Consider the following 20714-nt stretch of genomic DNA (forward strand, 5'->3'; position numbering starts at 1 on the left):
TAGTCAAATTCATAGAGACAGGAAATAGAACAATGATTACCGGCAGCTGGGGAAGAGGGGGATGGGGAATCACTGTTTAATGGGGGTAGAGTTTCAGAATGGGATGATGAAAAAGTTCTGGAGGTGGATAGTGGTGATGGTCGCACAGCAATGTGAATGTACTTAATGCCACTGAACTTTACTCTTAAAACAGTTAAAATGGTAGACTTTATGTTATGTATATTTTACCACACAGAGAAAAAAATAACAATCACTGAAAAAGAAATTATCTCATCCTAACTCAACAATTGAATTATTCCTTGCTGAAACTGTGCCCTTCTGCTTTTTCCTCTCCAGATTCAAAAATACAACAGTGGCATCACGATGTGCCTTAATTTAAACTCCAGTAGGATACTGCAAGGTCAATTTAATAATTTCCTCTCCTGGAAATTTCTTTCTCTTGCTTTCCTGAAGCATTATTTATTTATCTGCTTAGTTGCTAAGGCCAGCTTCATGCTTGGGGCAGCACTGAGACAACAAGAGAAAAGCCTAGCTTTTCCTGCCCTGGCTGGACCTTGTAGGACAGATGGCAGGGTATGGATGGCAGCAGGTCCACAGACTGGACAGATGGCCCAATTTTTATTCTGAAGTAGAATGCTAGTCTTGGGATTTGTGTTCAATTATATCAGACAATTGGTGGGTCTAAGTTTCTCTTATTAAGGAAGAAATGAGAGTGACAGAGGCCTCTCAGGAAAATGGTTAAGCAAAGAGAATGGAGGAAGCGTGCTTACTGGCATGGTGCCCCCAGAAGACCAGTGGGAAGAAACACTCTAAATATCCTTTGACACTGTGCCTGTTCAAGGTCAAGTTACCTCCTAAAGGGTTAGTTGTGATAGCATCTTCATTTCTCAGCCAGGTGAATATCCACAACCTTCAGGCACCCTTCAGACTTCATCCATAACCTTTATAAAGGAGCTCTCTGCTTCAGTTGAAGTCAGATCTAAAAATAAACTGGATTTGGTGGATGTGGGCAATGATTACGCCAAATTTGGTCTTTGAATTAGATCCAAGTGAAGAGAGCAAAAACGGTTGATGAGGCTACTTGGGCAAATAACTTGAATTGTCTTCCAGGTTGACATTAAGAATGCTCATTTTAGCCTATGCCTCCTTACCTCTGATCTTGACTACTAATTGGAAATCTGAAGAGTTTTCTTTTATTCACTTTTAAGCTCCTACTATTTCTCTGTGTCCTAAGAAATCCACAGGCAAATGGAACACCATATTAAATGCTGTTATATAGCCCGTGATTTCTGGGACACATTCTGATCAATTTTGTTTCCTAAGAGTTCAGGTCCCATCAGTAACTAACCCCAAGTTCTGGAAATGTATTGGTGGACTGACAGTCAATAGTACTCGTGTCGTTATCTTACAGGTCATCTGCTGTGTCTCATAGAGAGACACCCTTCAGAGACACTATCCTTTTAATTCTCAGAGATTTACGTTTAGTGGATGGACACAGATCCGAGAACAGAAACACTTTTCAAGCAAGACAATTAGTATGGGTCATTAGGGTTTGTATTTGTTGCGGATTTAAAAAAATATATGGTGAAATTGACCTTTTCCTCAGGGGTATACATGTCTATGAATTTTAACTTGGATTATTAGGCTTTGTCAACATTGGCAGTGCACACAAGGTGACTCACTAGTGCCATAGTTGACACACAATAAATAAAGGAATAACATTTGGGGAGAGTTAAAATCACCCTAAAATGTAATATGTAAATGTAGTAGAAGATAATAAAAATAGAGGTCTTAGGTCCTATGGAATAACTCTCTCTATGTATGTTTCAGGATTGGTTTGTAAAAGAAAGTCAATAAATATTTGTCAAGCAGACAATAATGTATGTAACAGAAAAAGAGTATAAAACAGAGACTTTGCTTTTCCTAAGTTTACTACTATTTCAGGACAGAAAAAAATACACACTTGCAACATTTTAAAAATATGAGGAACAATATAAGTTCCCAAATCAATAGAACTATGCATAAGGACTATAAGAATTCAGAGGAAAAGTCAATGTGGGTCAAATTGGGGCTGTTTCTTTGAGAAGATAGGATTTGGGACAAGGCTCCATTTGTCCATAAGTAGCTCCTCCACTCCCTTGGGCTCTGACAGATTTAGAACAGATATCAGATTTATTCCTATAACAGGGGCGACCTTGTCAGTTGGTTCTAGTCACCAGCCAAGCAGGTAGCTGGCCCTGGAGCATAAATGCCTCGGAAAAATAAACCAATTTATTTATTAGTTTAGATCAAGATTGCCAAAATGTAATGGAATCAGTGACATGCAGCATTGAAGTCTCTGGGAAGCTTTTTAAAATGCAGATTCCTGGGTCCCTGCCCAGACCTGCTGAGTGAGGAGAATGTCTGAGGTAGAGCCCCAAAATTAGCAATTTTAAAAGCTCCCTAAGTAATTCTACTGTGTACTCAAGGTTAAGAGCCAGACTAGACAAAGCTGGGGGGAAAATGGCAAAAATCTGATTTCATCAAGAAGTAGACATTTGTATAATCTTATAAAAAAGTAAATCACTGGCTCAGTGATTGTTTTCTTGCTTCCCAAATATTTTAACCTTGTTGAATGACTTATTCTAGGCTTATGTCTATGGCTAAGGCTGGTGACATACTCTGGAACCTCCCTTGCTCTGTGACCTGCCATACCTGATCGATATCTGTGGCTCCGAATATGTTTGCCACACAACACAGGAGGCTTTGCTTGGGATGGACATTAGATTATCTTTCCCCATCTTCTCCTTTCCTGGTTCTTGTTAGTCACGATTCATATCATGCCATCTCCTACAATTGGTCGGGTATTACTGCGCTCAGCTGGCTCTACCTTTATATATTTACCTACATGAATACAGTGCCACCAACCCTGAGAGGTGTGATTTCTCCATCAGCAGCTTTACGAAGCCTCAGTAGTTGGTACAGATGCTACATTGCACCAACAAAATATTCCCTAAGAGGGATTTTGGGGTTCAAACATAGACAGACTTTGGCTGTAAAGGAAGCAGCAAGGGCAGGGAACATCTTGGCCATTAGTACAAGGGCAAGGCACTGCCACAACCACAGAACACAGGGAAATGAACAAGAGAAGTTCTTAGCTATTAAGAGCTTGTCAAGACCTCTGCTTGGAAGAGTTGCCAAGTGTTCTTCCTGACCTCCAAGACTGAAGTGAGCACATGGAAGAAATAAAATTCAAACTTCTGCATTCTCTGGCTGCTAAAGAGAATAATACCACCTGCAACTCAAGGACACTGTAAGGGGAATGTGACTGCATCAGTAACATGCTTTAAAGGGCTACAGACACATAGACACCACTGATAATCAGATGTTCCGGCCAGTGCTACTCCACCAGCTAAACTTTCTCTACACAATGGAACCTCTTCTCTTTATAACTTTCTTATTATGAAATATTTCAAACATATAGGAAAGTAGACAGAATAGTATAATGAACACCTATAAGCCCATGTATCAGCTTCAACAAATTTCAACTCATGGTCAGGCTTATCTTATCCTTAACCCTTGCTACTTCCCCAATCTTGTATTATTTTAAATTAAATCTCAGCTATTATATCAGTTCATCTCTAAGTATTACAGTGTATATTTCTAAAAGATAAGAGCTTAAAAATAGCATAACCATGAATCCATAATCACATTTAAAATTAACAATAATTCCAAATATCCCGTCAGTGTTCAAATTTCCAGTCGTCTCATAGATATGTATTTTTTGCAGGTTGTTTGAGTCAGGATGCAAATAAGGTCTGCAAATTGCAAGTGGTTGATATTTTTCTTAAGTTCTTTTAACCCACAGATTTCTCTTTCTTCTTTCATTTTTTTTAACATCTTTATTGGAGTATAATTGCTTTACAATGGTGTGTTAGTTTCTGCTTTATAACAAAGTGAATCAGTTATACATACACATATGTTCCCATATCTCTTCCCTCTTACCTCTCCCTCCCTCCCACCCTCCCTATCTCACCCCTCTACGCGGTCACAAACCACCTAGCTGATCTCCCTGTGCTATGAGGCTGCTTCTCACTAGATATCTATTTTATGTTTGGTAGTGTATATATGTCCATGCCATTCTCTCACTTTGTCACAGCTTACCCTTCCCCCTCCCCATTTCCTCAGGTCCGTGCTCTAGTAGGTCTGTGTCTTTATTCCCGTCTTACCCCTAGGTTCTTAATGACTTTTTTTTTCTTTCATTCCATAATATGTATTAGCATATGGTATTTGTTTTTCTCCTTCTGACTTACTTAACTCTGTATGACAGACTCCAGTTCTATCCACCTCACAACAAATAACTCAATTTCGTTTCTTTTTATGGCTGAATAATATTCCATTGTATATATGTGCCACATCTTCTTTATCCATTCATCTGTTGATGGACACTTAGGTTGCTTCCATGCCCTGGCTATTATAAATAGAGCTGCAGTGAATATTTTGGTACATGACTCTTTTTGAATTCTGGTTTTCTCAGGGTATATGCCCAGTAGTGGGAATGCTGGGTCGTATGGTAGTTCTACTTGTAGTTTTTTAAGGAACCTCCATACTGTTCTCAATAGTGGCTGTATCGATTTACATTCCCACCAACAGTGCAAGAAGTGCAAAGAAGAAGTAAAACTGTCGCTGTTCACAGATGACATGATACTATACATAGAGAATCCTAAAGATGCTACCAGAAAACTGCTAGAATTAATCAATGAATTTGGTAAAGTAGCAGGATACAAAATTAATGCACAGAAATCTCTGGCATTCCTATACACTTTTCTATACACATTCCTATACACATTTCTATGCTCTTACTTTTCTCCACACCCTCTCCAGCATTTATTGTTTCTAGATTTTTTCATGATGGCCATTCTGACCGGTGTGAGATAATATCTCATTGTAGTTTTGATTTGCATTTCTCTAATGATTAGTGATGTTGAGCATTCTTTCATGTGTTTGTTGGCAATCTGTATATCTTCTTTGGAGAAATGTCTATTTAGGTCTTCTGCCCATTTTTGGATTGGGTTTTTTGTTTTTTTGATATTCAGGTGCATGAGCTGCTTGTAAATTTTGGAGATTAATCCTTTGTCAGTTGCTTCATTTGCAAATATTTTCTCCCATTCTGAGGGTTGTCTTTTGGTCTCATTTATGGTTTCCTTTGCTGTGCAAAAGCGCTTAAGTTTCATTAGGTCCCATTTGTTTATTTTTGTTTTTATTTCCATTTCTCTAGGAGGTGGGTCAAAAAGCATCTTGCTGTGATTTATGTCATAGAGTGTTCTGCCTCTTTTCCTCTAAGAGTTTGATAGTGTCTGGCCTTACATTTAAGTCTTTAATCCATTTTGAGTTTAGTTTTGTGTGTGGTGTTAGGGAGTGTTCTAATTTCATACTTTTCATGTACCTGACCAGTTTTCCCAGCACCAGTTTTTGAAGAGGCTGTCTTTTCTCCACTGTATGTTCTTGCCTCCTTTATCAAAGATAAGGTGACCATATGTGTGTGGGTTTATCTCTGGACTTTCTGTCCTGTTCCATTGATCTATATTTCTGTTTTTGTGCCAGTACCATACTGTCTTGATTACTGTAGCTTTGTAGTATAGTCTAAAGTCAGGGAGATTGATTCCTCCAGCTTCATTTTTCGTTCTCAAGATTGCTTTGGCTATTCGGGGTTTTTTGTGTTTCCATACAAATTGTAAAATTTTTTGTTCTAGTTCTGTGAAAAATGCCAGTGGTAGTTTGATGGGGATTGCATTAAATCTGTAGATTGCTTTGGGTAGTAGAGTCATTTTCACAATGTTGATTCTTCCAATCCAAGAACATGGTATATCTCTCCATCTATTTGTATCATCTTTAATTTCTTTCATCAGTGTCTTATCATTTTCTACATACTGGTGTTTTGTCTCCTTAGGTAGGTTTATTCCTAGATATTTTATTCTTTTTGTTGCAATGGTAAATGGGAGTGTTTTCTTAATTTCACTTTCAGAATTTTTATCATCAGTGTATAGGAATGCCAGAGATTTCTGTGCATTAATTTTGTATCCTGCTACTTTACCAAATTCATTGATTAATTCTAGCAGTTTTCTGGTAGCATCTTTAGGATTCTCTATGTATAGTATCATGTCATCTGAGAACAGCGACAGTTTTACTTCTTCTTTTCCAATTTGGATTCCTTTCATTTCTTTTTCTTCTCTGATTGCTGTGGCTAAAACTTCCAAAACTAAGTTGAATAATAGTGGTGAGTGTGGGCAACCTTGTCTTGTTCCTGATCTTAGTGGAAATGGTTTCAGTTTTTCACCATTGAGGATGATGTTGGCTGTGGGTTTGTCATATATGGCCTTTATTATGTTGAGGAAAGTTCCCTCTATGCCTACTTTCTGGAGAGTTTTTATCATAAATGGGTGTTGAATTTTGTCCAAAGCTTTCGCTGCCTAGATTGACATGATCATATTGTTTTTCTCCTTCAGTTTGTGAATATGGTGTATCACGTTGATTGATTTGCATATATTGAAGAATTCTTGCATTCCTGGAATAAACCCCACTTGATCATGGTGTATGATCCTTTTAATGTGCTGTTGGATTCTGTTTACTAGTACTTTGTTGAGGATTTTTGCATCTATGTTCATCAGTGATATTGGCCTGTAGTTTTCTTTCTTTGTGACATCTTTGTCTGGTTTCGGTATCAGGGTGATGGTGGCCTTGTAGAATGAGTTTGGGAGTGTTCCCCCATCTGCTATGTTTTGGAAGAGTTTGAGAAGGATAGGTGTTAGCTGTTCTCTAAATGTTTGATAGAATTCGGCTGTGAAGCCATCTGGTCCTGGGCTTTTGTTCGTTGGAAGAGTTTTAATCACAGTTTCAATTTCAGTGCTTGTGATTGGTCTGTTCATATTTTCTATTTCTTCCTGATTCAGTCTCGGCAGGTTGTGCATTTCTAAGAATTTGTCCATTTCTTCCAGGTTGTCCATTTTATTGGCATAGAGTTGCTTGTAGTAATCTCTCATGATCTGTTGTATTTCTGCAGTGTCAGTTGTTACTTCTCCTTTTTCATTTCTATTTCTATTGATTTGAGTCTTCTCCCTTTTTTTCTTGATGAGTATGGCTAGTGGTTTATCAACTTTGTTTATCTTCTCAAAGAACCAGCTTTTAGTTTTATTGATCTTTGCTATCGTTTCCTTCATTTCTTTTTCATTTATTTCTGATGTGATCTTTATGATTTCTTTCCTTCTGCTAACTTTCGGGTGTTTTTGTTCTTCTTTCTCTAATTGCTTTAGGTGCAAAGTTAGGTTGTTTATTTGAGATGTTTCCTGTTTCTTAGGGTAGGATTGTATTGCTATAAACTTCCTCTTAGAACTGCTTTTGCTGCATCCCTTAGGTTTTGGGTCATCGTGTTTCCATTGTCATTTGTTTCTAGGTATTTTTTTATTTCCTCTTTGATTTCTTCAGTAATCCCTTGGTTATTAAGTAGTGTATTGTTTAGCCTCCATTTGTTTGTATTTTTTACAGATCTTTTCCTGTAATTGATATCTAGTCTCATAGCGTTGTGGTCGGTAAAGATACTTGATATGATTTCAATTTTCTTATGTTTACCAAGGCTTGATTTCTGACCCAAGATATGATCTATCCTGGAGAATGTTTCATGATCACTTGAGAAGAATGTGTGCTCTGTTGTTTTTGGATGGAATGTCCTATAAATATCAGTTAAGTCCATCTTTTTTAATGTATCATTTAAAGCTTGTGTTTCCTTATTTATTTTCATTTTCGATGATCATTGGTGAAAGTGGGATGGTAAAGTCCCCTACTATGATTGTGTTGCTGTTGATTTCCCCTTTTATGGCTGTTAGTATTTGCCTTATGTATTGAGTGAGGTGCTCCTATGTTGGGTGCATAAATATTTACAATTGTTATATCTTCTTCCTGGATCCATCCCTTGATCATTATGTAGTGTCCTTTTTGTCTCTTGTAATAGTCTTTATTTTAAAGTCTATTTTGTCTGATATAAGAATTGCTACTCCAGCTTTCTTTTGATTTCCATTTGCATGGAACATCTTTTTCCATCCCCTCACTTTCAGTCTGTAGGTGTCCCTAGGTATGACGTGGGTCTCTTGTAGACAGCATATATATGGGTCTTGTTTTTGTATCCATTCAGCCACTCTGTGTCCTTTGGTGGGAGCATTTAATGCATTTACGTTTAAGGTAATTATCGATATGTATGTTCCTATTCCCATTTTCTTAATTGTTTTGGGTTTGTTATTGCAGGTCTTTTCCTTCTCTTGTGTTTCCTGCCTAGAGAAGTTCCTTTAGCATTTGTTGTAAAGCTGGTTTGGTGGTGCTGAACTCTCTCAGCTTTTGCTTGTCTGTAAAGGTTTTTTTGTGGTTTTTTTGCGGTACGCGGGCCTCTCACTGTTGTGGCCTCTCCCGCTGCGGAGCACAGGCTCCGGACGTGCAGGCTCAGTGGCCATGGCTCACGGGCCCAGCCGCTCCACAGCATGTGGGATCTTCCCGGACTGGGGCACAAACCCGTGTCCCCTGCATTGGCAGGCGGACTCTCAATCACTGCGCCACCAGGGAGGCCCTGTAAAGGTTTTAATTTCTGCATGAAATCCGAATGAGATCCTTGCTGGGTAGAGTAATCTTGGTTGTAGGTTTTTCTCCTTCATCACTTTAAATATGTCCTGCCACTGCCTTCTGGCTTGCAGAGTTTCTGCTGAAAGATCAGCTGTTAATCTTAGGGAGATTCCTTTGTGTGTTATTTGTTGTTTTTCCCTTGCTGCTTTTAATATGTTTTCTTTGTATTTAGTTTTTGATAGTTTGATTAATATGTGTCTTGGCATGTTTCTCTTTGGATTTATCCTGTATGGGAATCTCTGTGCTTTCTGGACTTGATTAACTATTTCCTTTCCCATTTTAGGGAAGTTTTCAACTCTGATCTCTTCAAATATTTTCTCAGTCCCTTTCTTTTTCTCTTCTTCTTCTGGGACCCCTATAATTCGAATGTTGGTTCATTTAATGTTGTCCCAGAGGTCTCTGAGACTGTGCTCAGTTCTCTTCATTCTTTTTTCTTTATTCTGCTCTGCAATAGTTATTTCCACTATTTTATCTTCCAGGTCACTTATCCTTTCTTCTGCCTCAGTTATTCTGCTATTGATCCCTTCTAGAGAATTTTTAATTTCTTTTATTGTGTTGTTCTTCATTGTTTGTTTGCTCTTTAGTTCTTCTAGGTCCTTGTTAAACATTTCATGTATTTTCTCCATTCTATTTCCAAGATTTTGGATCAACTTTACTATCATTATTCTGAATTCTTTTTCAGGTAGACTGCCTATTTCCTCTTCATTTATTAAGTCTGGTGGGTTTTTACCTTGCTCCTTCATCTGCTGTGTGTTTTTCTGTCTTCTCTTTTTGCTTAACTTACTGTGTTTGGGGTCTCCTTTTTGCAGGCTGCAGGTTCGTAGTTCCCATTGTTTTTGGTGTTTGTCCCCAGTGGCTAAGGTTGGTTCAGTGGGTTGTGTAGGCTTCCTGGTAGAGGGGACTAGTGCCTGTATTCTGGTGGATGAGGCTGGATCTTGTCTTTCTGGTGGGCAGGTCCACGTCTGGTGGTGTGTTTTGGGGTGTCTGTGGCCTTATTATGATTTTAGGCAGCCTCTCTGCTAATGGATGGGGCTCTGTTCCTGTCTTACTAGTTGTTTGGCATAGGGTGTGTAGCATTGTCGCTTGCTGGTCGTTGAGTGAAGCTGGGTCTTGGTGTTGAGATGCAGATCTCTGGAATATTTTTGCCGTTTGATATTATGTGGAGGTGGGAGGTCTCTTGTGGACCAGTGTCCTGAAGTTGGCTCTCCCACCTCAGAGGCACAGCACTGACTCCTGGCTGCAGCACCAAGAGCCTTTGATCCACACGGCTCAGAATAAAAGGGAGGAGGAACGAACGAACGAAAGAAAGAAAGAAAGAAAGAAAGAAAGAAAGAAAGAAAGAAAGAAAGAAAGTAAGAAAGAAGGAAGGAAGGAAGAAAGGAAAGGAAGGGAGGGAGGGAGGGAGGGAGGAAGGAGGAAAGAAAGAAAGAAGATAAAATAAAATAAAGTAAAATAAAATAAAGTTATTAAAATAAAAAATAACCCCGAGGACACATGGTGAAAGCAAAGCTACACAGAGAAAATCACACACAGAAGCTTACACATACACACCTACATAAAGAGAAAAAGGGGAAAAAATAATATATCTTTTCCCCCAAAGTCCACCTCCTCAATTTGGGATGATTCGTTGTCTATTGAGGTATTCCACAGATACAGGGTACATCAAGTTGATTGTGGAGCTTTAATCCACTGCTTCTGAGGCTGCACAGAGCGATTTCCCTTTCTCTTCTTTGTTCGCACAGCTCCTGGGTTTCAGCTTTGGATTTGGCCCCGCCTCTGCGTGTAGGTCACCCGAGGTCGTCTGTTCCCGCCCAGACAGGACTGGGTTAAAGTAGCAGCTAATTTGGGGGCTCTGGCTCACTCAGGCCGGGGGGAGGGAGGGATACGGATGCGGGGCGAGGCTGCAGCGGTAGAGGCCGGCATGACGTTGTACCAGCCTGAGGCGCTCAGTGCGTTCTCCCGGGGAAGCTGTCCCTGGATCCCGGACCTTGGCAGTGGCGGGCTGCACAGGCTCCCGGGAGGGGAGGTGTGGATAGCGACCTGTGCTTGCACACAGGCTTCCTAGTGGTGGCAGCAGCAGCCTTAGCGTCTCATGCCCGTCTCTGCGGTCCGCGCTGATCGCCGCAGCTCGTGCCTATCTCCGGAGCTGTTTAAGGGGTACTCTGAATCCCCTCTCCTCGCGCACCCCAAAACAATGGTCTCTTGCCTCTTCCGCAGCTCCAGGCATTTTCCCGGACTCCCTCCCGGCTAGCGTTCCCAGCCCCCGCCCGCCCCTGAGGGTGAGCAGACAAGCCTCTCGGGCTGGTGAGTGCAGGTCAGCACCGATCCTCTGTGCGAGAGTCTCTCCGCTTTGCCCTCTGCACCCCTGTTGCTGCGCTCTCCTCCGCGGCTCCGAAGCATCCCCCATCCGCCCCCCACAGTCTCCACCCGCGAAGAGGCTCCTAGTGTGTGGAAACCTTTCCTCCTTCATAGCTCCCTCCCACTGGTGCAGGTCCCATCCCTATTCTTTTGTCTCTGTTTTTTCTTTTGCCCTACCCAGGTATGTGGGGAGTTTCTTGCCTTTTGGGAGGTCTGAGGTCTTCTGTCAGCGTTCAGTAGGTGTTCTGTAGGAGTTGTTCCACATGTAGATGTATTTCTGATGTATTTGTGGGGAGGAAGGTGATCTCCACGTCTTAGTCCTCCGCCATCTTGAAGCTCTCTTCTTTCATTTTTATTGCAATTTCTTTGTTGAAGAATCTGTCAGGTGGTCCATACAATCACTGCTTCTCAACCTGTAATGCATAGGAATAACCTGGGCACTTGATCAAATGCTGGTTTGGAATCAGTAGTCTGGGGTTGGCCTGAGATTCTGCATTTCTGACGAATTCTCAGTTGCTGCAGTCACTGCCATTCAACAGGCCAAACTGAGCAGCTGGACTACAGTATATCCCACAGTCTGGATTTTTGCTGATTGAATCTTTCTAGAGTAATTCAATACATACTTTTGTGACCTCTGTATTTCTTAAATTGGTGTAGTTAAGTCCTAAAACTTGATCAGATTTGGTGTCTTTCTTTTTTTTTTTCCATACGTAGTGTTTTGTTCATCCATCAGGAAGCCCATAAAACATAATGCTTGGTTGCCTCTTTCTTTGAAATGCTAGTAGCTTGACCTTCTAGGCCTATATTCATTAGAGGGTACAAAATGAGGATATTCTAATTCTCTCATTTCTTCTTTATTAGCTAGAATATCACCATAAAGACCAATCTCCCCTCATCTGCAATTTAGTTACCTAGTGGTATAGTTCATATGAGAATCCCAGAGGGGAAAACTTGATTCTTTTCCCTTTTTTACCAATTTTCAAAATATTGAGTTGGTTTACTAATATCCAAGAGTGACCAATTAGTTTTTTAAATTTGGTTGTGATTGTTTTTATTGCTGTTGCTTTTAGATTCTTTATGAACTCATGGATTTAAACATATCTGATGCATTTCAATCCATTTTAGTGTTATTTTTATACAAAAGACACTTCAAGTTGGCCTCTGAGTCCTTTTGACACAATCCAAGTAGTTTATTGTTTCCTTGCTCTTTTGTATAACAAAATGTTCCAGGTTTAACTTGTATTACATTTCCTGATCCAGAACTGCAATCAACCATTTCTCCAAGATTATCTTTTTTTGTGTGAAAAATTTTAAGATGATATTTTAAGGTGATAATCTGTGTGCTATGGTGCTCATTACCACTAGATTAGTAAAGTGGAAACTTTTTAACTGCATGAATAGATTCTTCAGTATTTTCAGATGGAAATATGCTTTAGAATATATGTGTGTGTATTCTAGAAATACACATCGCATACTATTATTGCATTGCTCAGAAAATGCTGCCTTGTTTCTACTGAACTTAATTTCAGAAAGATTTGATAAAAAGATAAAAATATTTCTGATTTGTTTTATTAAATGTACCATGTAAACAAAAAGCATCATTCTTAGAGTAGTGAATGCTTTGCAGTAAAAAGTCAGGACAGACCTTGGACAGATTACTTAAAGTTCTTCAAAACCTGATTTCATGATCTGAAAAACAGTTTCTTCATAAGGCTGTTAATAGCAAAGCTATCAAATATATACTGGAAGCCAGAGATGTTACATACATTTTCTCATGTATTTGGTATAGCAACATTTTCAAGTAAGTAGTGTTTTCCCCCTTTTGTAAAGGAGTAAACTTTCCCAAGGTGACACAGCCAGTTAAGTGGCAAAGTCAGTACTTTAACAGAGGTCTCTCTGATGCCACACTTTTAACCTAGAGTATAGGGTGGCCGTTAAATGAGAAAGTAAATATATGTTGCCTCTGGCCTTGTCCTGACAAATGGTGTTCAATGAAAAATAAATGTCAGGTAACAGAAGTGGCCTTGGTAGATCTGTACTTGACATTTGGTGTGGGAGATGGGAGCGTGAACAGGGGAGAGGAGGCCAGCCAGCTTTCTGCTTAGCCAGGCTTCTGGCCCGTTGACGTTCCTCTTGCTAATTTCCCATGTTGGGTCTAACCTGTGTGTCCACCATGACAGATGCTCTCATGTCAAAGCTCAAGGTCAGCCCTCAAAAGTTCAGGCTAGCATCTTCTGTCATGTTGTCTTTTGAATATGCTCAGCAGGTGGCAGGGGTCCGGAGGCAGGCCTGCTCTGGCCTCTTCCCCTTACATCATGTGTCATTAGCTACTACACAGCTCTTTGTTCAAAACAAAATTCACAAAACTGACAGATTCATCTGCTAACGTCGGGGGGCATCAGAGCCAATTACAGGAAGCCTTCAAAAGGCAAATAGGGTCACTTTTCACAAAATGGAATGAAGAAAAGGAAAACAGTCATGTCATTAAAAAGGACAAATACGTTTTCCTCTCAGCAGGCTTGCCACAGGAAAGTAGAGAGATTTATATGAGTCCATCATTTCATTATGACTGCTTTGAATAATTTCAAATCAAAGCATCCACCCCACACACAGCCAACCTATCATTAACCATTTTGAGCTAGTGAACAGTATTTCCAACGGTAAATGATATCTCTATAATGACGGAAAATTTAGGTTTAAAGTGCAAAGTTTTTATATTCTTTCAAGACCACAAATCATCACATACATTGTTTAAAATCACCTGGAAAGGACACCAGTTGTTTGTTTTCATTTGAATTCAGACCTCGAGGGTTCTGGGGCCTGGTTTTGCTGAGATGCACCAAACAAGTAATTGAGTTCTTGAGCAAGAGAGGGACAAATTAAGTTGTGTTTGAGGAAAACCAGGTGCAAAGGTTTAGGGGCACAGTCCCAACACTACCCTTACCTCATAACACTGTGAGAGTTTAAACCAAGTGGGAAAGTTCAGAGTCCACACAAGACCACCCTCTCTCCTGATGCCAACTGCAAGTTCAGGGTTGGGGGAGGATCCCCCAAACCATTGTCAGTTTCAGAAATTTACTAAGCCTCACAGAACTCACTGAAAGCTATTATATTCATGGTTTGAGTTATTACAGGGAAAGGATACAGATTAGAATCAACCAAGGGAATAAGCCCATATGCAGAGTCCTAAAGAAGTACCAAGTCCAGGGCTTCCATTGTCCTTTCCCAATGGAGACAAGACATGTTACTTTCCCAGCACAAGTGTGTGACAATATGGACAAAATATTGCCAATCAGGGAAACTCGCTAGAGCCTCTGTGTTCAGGTTTTTACCGAAGCTCCATTATGTAAGCTTGATTGATTCTCTAGTCTCTGGGCGTGACCCAAAGCCTTCACCCCAAATCACATTGTTGGTCTTTCTGACATGGCCATCCTCAGCCCTGAATCATAATGTTACCCCAGGACAAATGGCAGACCTCTTTGGGGGCAAGGTTAAATTCTTTACTGCACGTCTACAGTATGTCGGAAGTTTGGCATGAGAAAAGACCAGCTGTGATTAAAGTCAAGATAATGATAAGAGCTCCTTTCGAGGTACCATGTTAAGCATTTTATAAATATCTCATTTAATCCTGACCAACATTCAGGGAGGCAGGTCCACCTAGTAATTCTGATGTATAGGTGAGGAAAATTGAGGTTTAGAGAGACTAAATTGTGCAACAATATCATACACCCACTGCCCGGAAGAGGCTTGGTTCGAGCCCATTGCTGAATGGCTCTAGTGCCCTCCCTATGTTGCCCTGCCAAAGGGAAGGCATGGCTGCCACATCCACAACTCTGCAGGGCACCATTCTTGTCTTCTCTGAGAAGGCTGTCTCCTGGAGCCAGAAAAGAAAAGCCAGCCTGGCTGACTCACTATCTAAATCAAAAGGGAAAAACTCTTGGCGAGACTTCTCAGAGCAAGAATCTGCGCATATAGATAACCACAAAAGAGCTAACAAGGTTAAAATGGGCCCCAAGGGCTGGTTGCTCAACAAAAAGCATAAACTGGACAGGAGTTTGGAGTAGGAAGATGTGCTCCATTTTAATCAGTTAAATTTTGGTTGTTGGATGACATATCAGTACAAAGAAATGTGTCTATCACAGCTAGAAATATGGGACAATAGTACTGGTTTGTGTTTGATCATGCAACAACATAACATCTTTAAGATTTTCAGTGATCAATAGTGACAGTGTTTAACATGCAAGCGGATGTATTCTTTTTTTTTTTTTTTTTTTTTTTTTGCCGTACGCGGGCCTCTCACTGCTGTGGCCTCTCCCGTTGCGGAGCACAGGCTCTGGACACGCAGGCTCAGCGGCCATGGCCCACGGGCCCAGCCGCTCCGTGGCATGTGGGATCTTCCCGGACAGGGACACGAACCCGTGTCCCCTGCATCGGCAGGTGGACTCTCAACCACTGTGCCACCAGGGAAGCCCTATTTGTCCTTTTTATATTTCATCCTTACCCTCGGATTCACATTATGAGGTGCAATTGATTGCAATTCTTTTTGTGAACCATTTACATTTTCATTTCCGTATTATTAGCACATTTATTTTGTTCACTTTTCTGACAAAAGAATTGTTTTGAATTCTACATCCTAATACTAAATTTCACCTTTTAAAGGTGAGTGATTAAAACTTCCATCTTCAGTCATTCCTTTTTTCAAATTCACTGATGAATATTTAACCTCTTCTCTGGAGTTCTGGTAAAGGAAGATGGCATTATGGCTTCAAGTTGTGAGCCGAGGAGGCGTCCATTCAAGCAGGGGTCTCGCCCCCTTTGCAGGGGCTTCACTCTTGCTGCAGACCCTCTGTGCAAATGCATGCTGAGTTCTGTCCTTGCAGAAAAACACCATGAAGGATCACACCACCCACAAGAGCCCTTAATGAAAATGCAGTCCTGAGAATAATGCAGCTCCTTGTTCCCTTTGCTGAATTCACCTCTGGTGCTGTCTCGCAATCCTTTTATTCTCTACTCAGACCACCGCTGGGGGTGAACAAGAGTCCTATCTGTGAATCAAGGCTCTTCAGGTTTCCAGTCGCTGCCATGAATGTGGACCATGTTTCAGTCTTTGCACGGGTGTTTCCGCTTCCTTCATTCAACATTCGTTGACCACTGCCACGCTCGCCCCACCCCATGTGTGACCATTGTTATTACGCCCAAGGCTTCAACTAGTAGTACAGCATATAACAGTAATTCTTATCATTAGACTTTGTTAAGCCATAAATTTGATTGAAAGCCTTATTTTACATTTCACAAGGGAAACTCTGTTATGCACTTAGATCAGGCAGGGAGACATCAACTTTTGATACTGAAGTGAGGGTGATGGGACACATGCTCATCCCTAAGCTGATTCAGGAGTGGACACATGACTGCGTGGCTGGGCACCGGCAACACTAGGGGATGCTGTACACATCGGCTTCAATGTGCCAGGCGCCCCCTGGAGTCTGGCAGAGGGGGCACCCCGCAGGTGAGTTGGGACAAGCAGGTCATGATAGCTCCTTTAATGAGAAGTGAATGACTCCTGAGGACAGTGCCATAATTACAAACCAATAAGGCAAAATAGTGCAGTACCAGTGAGTATGAAGCCTAGTGCCGGATTGTCATGAATTCAAATCCTGGCTCATCTTTGTCAACTTTTGGGCAAGTTACTTAACTTCTCCAGGCCCCAGTTTTGTCACCTGTAAATAAGGTTAAAAGAAATACCTTCCATACAGGGATATTATAAGGATTAAGTAAATTAATATTTGTAAAGCACATAGACACTGCCTGGTACATAGTAGCATATAAGTATTTGTTACAAAAATGAAAAAACACATTGATTGGTCGTTCTGTTGATGCTCAGTAAAATGAGATATGAGTCACATGATCAAGACTGTCAATAATTTCCCTGTCTATTCTCAATTATTGCAATAGTTATTGTTGCTGGAATGCTATGTTACTTTCAATTAGGGTTACTTTCTTTAATTATGTTTTACACATTTGTGAATACTTGCATACTCCACAGTTCTTTAAAAAGAGAATGAAAACAAAATTAAACTCTAAACCAATTATAGAGATACATATGTACAAGGATGTTCTTTAAAGAAAAATTGGAAACAACTTAAATGTCAGTGGGAGATGAGAAAAATTGTGGCATATTTATAAAATGTGATTATATATCATTTAAAGTATATTACATTTATTCTCTACATTAAAAAATAGGGATCTATTTCTAGAACAATGTTTAAAGAACACTAGAAGAATAACAGGTACAGTATATACAATAAACTTTCATTTAAATACATACATATGTAGAAAACGTATAACAAAGACATGAACATGAATGGTACATAACAATATCAAGATGGTGATTTGAGGAGGGAGGGAAGGGAATGGAATCTGGCAGTGGCAGAAAGGGGGCTTCAATTTCATCTGTAACATTTCCTTTCTCAGAAAAAAATCTGAAGCAAACATGGCAAATTTTTAACATTAATTAAATCAGGTTGGAGATTACCTTATCACATTATTCTCTATGCTTTTTATTTATATTTGAACATGTTGATAGTAAGAATAATAACAACAAATTTAAATGCCAAATTATAATTCTAAAATTTCCACCCATAGATTTTATTACTCCTCTTAGTTAATTTTTTTTTTAATTCTTTTGCTTCAAAACGTTAACGTACCACCAGTTGTGCTGGTGCTTTTATGGATGGCCCAGTTTCATGAGGTTTAGAAAGCACTTTGACACAAGGGCTCTAAAGAATATATCTTCACTATTCTAGAATTTTAATGGCCTATTGTACATCAGTGTTAATGAGAGTCATGTAGATAAATCCCTAAGCAGTCCTTTTAAAGGTTGTATTTTTTGCTCAGCCCCCCCCAAAAAAAGAGCTTTCTTGCCTTCCTGGATAATTTTGCTAAGCAAGTGTGTTGTACGTTTGCAGGTGCTCAAGTGAAACAATATGGGAGCATTGGTTTAGAGTGTTTTGCTTGCAAACTTCTCCAGCAGAACAAACAGCAAGACAACAAATCATTCCTTTGAATCTGTGTAACTTTGAATATGTATTGATTGGCGGAACAAACAGCGCCATGATCCAGATTTTCAATGTCACATATTGAAATGTGGCTGGTTTGCTCTGAGTTTAGCAATTCTCTGTTCATCATGTAAATTAACTGGGACAGTGACTTGTGACCTTAGAATTTCAGCTTTGCAGTTCAATGTGCCATTGACCTTTTTATGTCCTATGTATAGAGTATTATGTGTAAAACGGTCACCAAATGAATTTATGTCAGATGTTCTAACTAGAAAGCAATTTTCATTGTCTGGTGCAAGAATGTTTATAGTAGATATATTTTAAATATTTCAATTTCAATGTTATTTAACATTGCTGAGGTTATTAAACACAAAATGTGTTCATAGATTCTGTATTACTTATTGACTACTCACCATGCACTGTTGGGCCCTAGAGATAAAGTGATGACCGAGACAGTGCCACTCTCTTCAAATTGTTAATAATCTAATGAGTAACAGAGTCAAGAAAACTGGCCATTATAATACAGGGTGATAAGTACTGTATCTGTGGAATAAGAAAGGGTGTTAAAGGAGCCCATAGCACGGAAACCCAACCGATTCTGAGAAGATCAAAGTTAGAGATCAAGGAAGGCTTCCTGGTGGTAGAGTCTATGCTGCTCCTTCATTTGAAGGCTGGGGGAAGAATAGTCCATGCAGGGGAATCAGCACATAGAAGAGCAAGAGAAAACATACTTTGGGCCAAATGTTTGGATTGTTTCTTTGGTATCAAGCGTCACCTTTCACTCAGGGTTTCTGCATGTTCCACATCCTCTAAGGATACCTCACAGGTTGGCCTCAGAAAGCTGTTATTATTAATAATAATCATGTTCCCCAATTTGAGAAAAGGTACATTTCAGGCCTGAAATATGTAAAAATAAGGATGAAGAACTAAGCAGTTCAAAGTCTGTTCTGAGGCTACCAGCGTAAGAGGCAAGATGGTGAAGTTTGCAGTCGTCGGCAGCATTAAGACCAAGGCCTGTGGCACTCTTCCCCATCCATGAGTGACCCTCAACTTCCTCTCTCTTCCCATCACCCACATACCACCTGCGTCTAAGGTTCAGAGGCGAGCAGCCCTCAGGGTGGCACCCTGCAGCCTTACTGCAGATCTGCGGCTAAGCACAGGCTTTCCTCCATTTGACTACCCTCTTTCCATTTTTGTCTATTTTACCACAATCCTGAAGTTCAGGATGAGTTGGATTTCACGTGTTTATACAGCCTTTCTGAACACCTTTCCTTTTATTTTTACTTGACAAAATTTTTTGTTCAAATGTTTGTGAGAAAATGTTTTGCATAGTGAACTAAAAACCTGTCCAGTCTTGCTCTGGGATAGGAACTAATTTGAAGGGCTGAAATCTACCATGAAGTCTAGTAAACTAAGCACAAGCATGTCATTCTTGGACATATTGATTCATTTGTTTAATTAAATGTTTGATAAGGTACGGTAAAAAATATAGTACTGTAATATATATTTTAGAATCCTTCTAAATATACAGTTTCTCAATGTGTTCAGAGCTTAATCCATTTCTTCTTAACTTTGTAACGCAGGAGAAGAAAACCTCCTGGCAATTTTACGACGAAGATGGTGGAAGTATATGATCCTGGGACTGATAGACTTGGAAGCAAACTACCTGGTGGTCAAGGCTTACCAGTACACGACTCTGACCAGTATCCAGGTACCAAGGCTCTCTTCCCTTCTCATCTTCCTCATTTTCCAGATGTAATTTACTTTCAGTTTAGTCACTTGGGAGTTCTGATTACTAGTTTGTAAGTTTTGCAACAAGAGGGAAATCGGTTATATAAAACTTAACTGGAACTTTATTTCTGTGTTCCTTTAATTTTTCTTAATTCACATGTAATTGTAAATCTCTTCTTTGTTTTTAGTATACCACAAGAACCATTGACAATGTAGGAAAATAATTTGTAGCTAAGAATACTAATCTTACGTCAGCAGAAGAATTATTAATAAGCATAAAAATAAATCTATTTTAATCAGAACTTATAACGTTTTAGAATATGCTAATGGACTTTGATTAAGTAATCAAAGTGCTTAATAATCTTTTCTTTTAGCTTTCTTTAATGTGTAGATTTTGTAAGCTGAAGAGACAGAATTTTTTCTAAAGGGACAAGATTTAAATTTCTACAATGTGTTAGGTATGAAGATAGCCACTGCATCCTTCCTTCCTCCCTCCCTCTCTCTCCTTTTCTTTTATATAATTATGTGTATACATGCACATGCACACACACACATCATTGCAAATTTAACTTAGATTTTCACGATTTTTACCAGACACCACTTATATTCCTCATTAAACCATAAATAATAATCTTGACTATTTTTGTTTCACCCTTATTCTCTTTTTATGACAATATTATGAATTTTATAGTCATTCCAAGGCTCCAGGATGAAAACAAAATATTGTTCACGTATCAAATTTTGCTTAGATGTGATACCTCAACAACACTGCTGCGATTCCAATAATTTGTTTAGAAACAATAACAAAAATGAAGAAACAAACAAGCAAACAAACCACTTGAATAAATTTAGATTATATAGATTGAATGGGAATCTATCTAAATCAGAATTAGATAGGGTTTACATGCTTCCTCCTATATACCCAAT

At 39.6% G+C, this 20714-nt stretch overlaps 1 protein-coding gene across 2 annotated transcripts in view; it reads left to right on the top strand.

The window, feature by feature from the left end:
• SLC35F1 (solute carrier family 35 member F1) overlaps positions 1 to 20714 on the top strand; it is a 411291-nt gene that overhangs the window by 304531 nt on the left and 86046 nt on the right. For both annotated transcript variants that reach the window (XM_081251574.1, XM_081251575.1), the window contains exon 3: positions 19640 to 19767. In XM_081251574.1, the coding sequence (XP_081107700.1) occupies positions 19640 to 19767 (128 nt within the window). The remainder of the gene's footprint in view (positions 1 to 19639; positions 19768 to 20714) is intronic.

The sequence above is a fragment of the Mesoplodon bidens genome (genome assembly GCF_964165515.1).
Source record: "Mesoplodon bidens genome assembly, chromosome: 12".
In the NCBI taxonomy this organism is placed as follows: Eukaryota; Metazoa; Chordata; class Mammalia; order Artiodactyla; family Ziphiidae; genus Mesoplodon; species Mesoplodon bidens.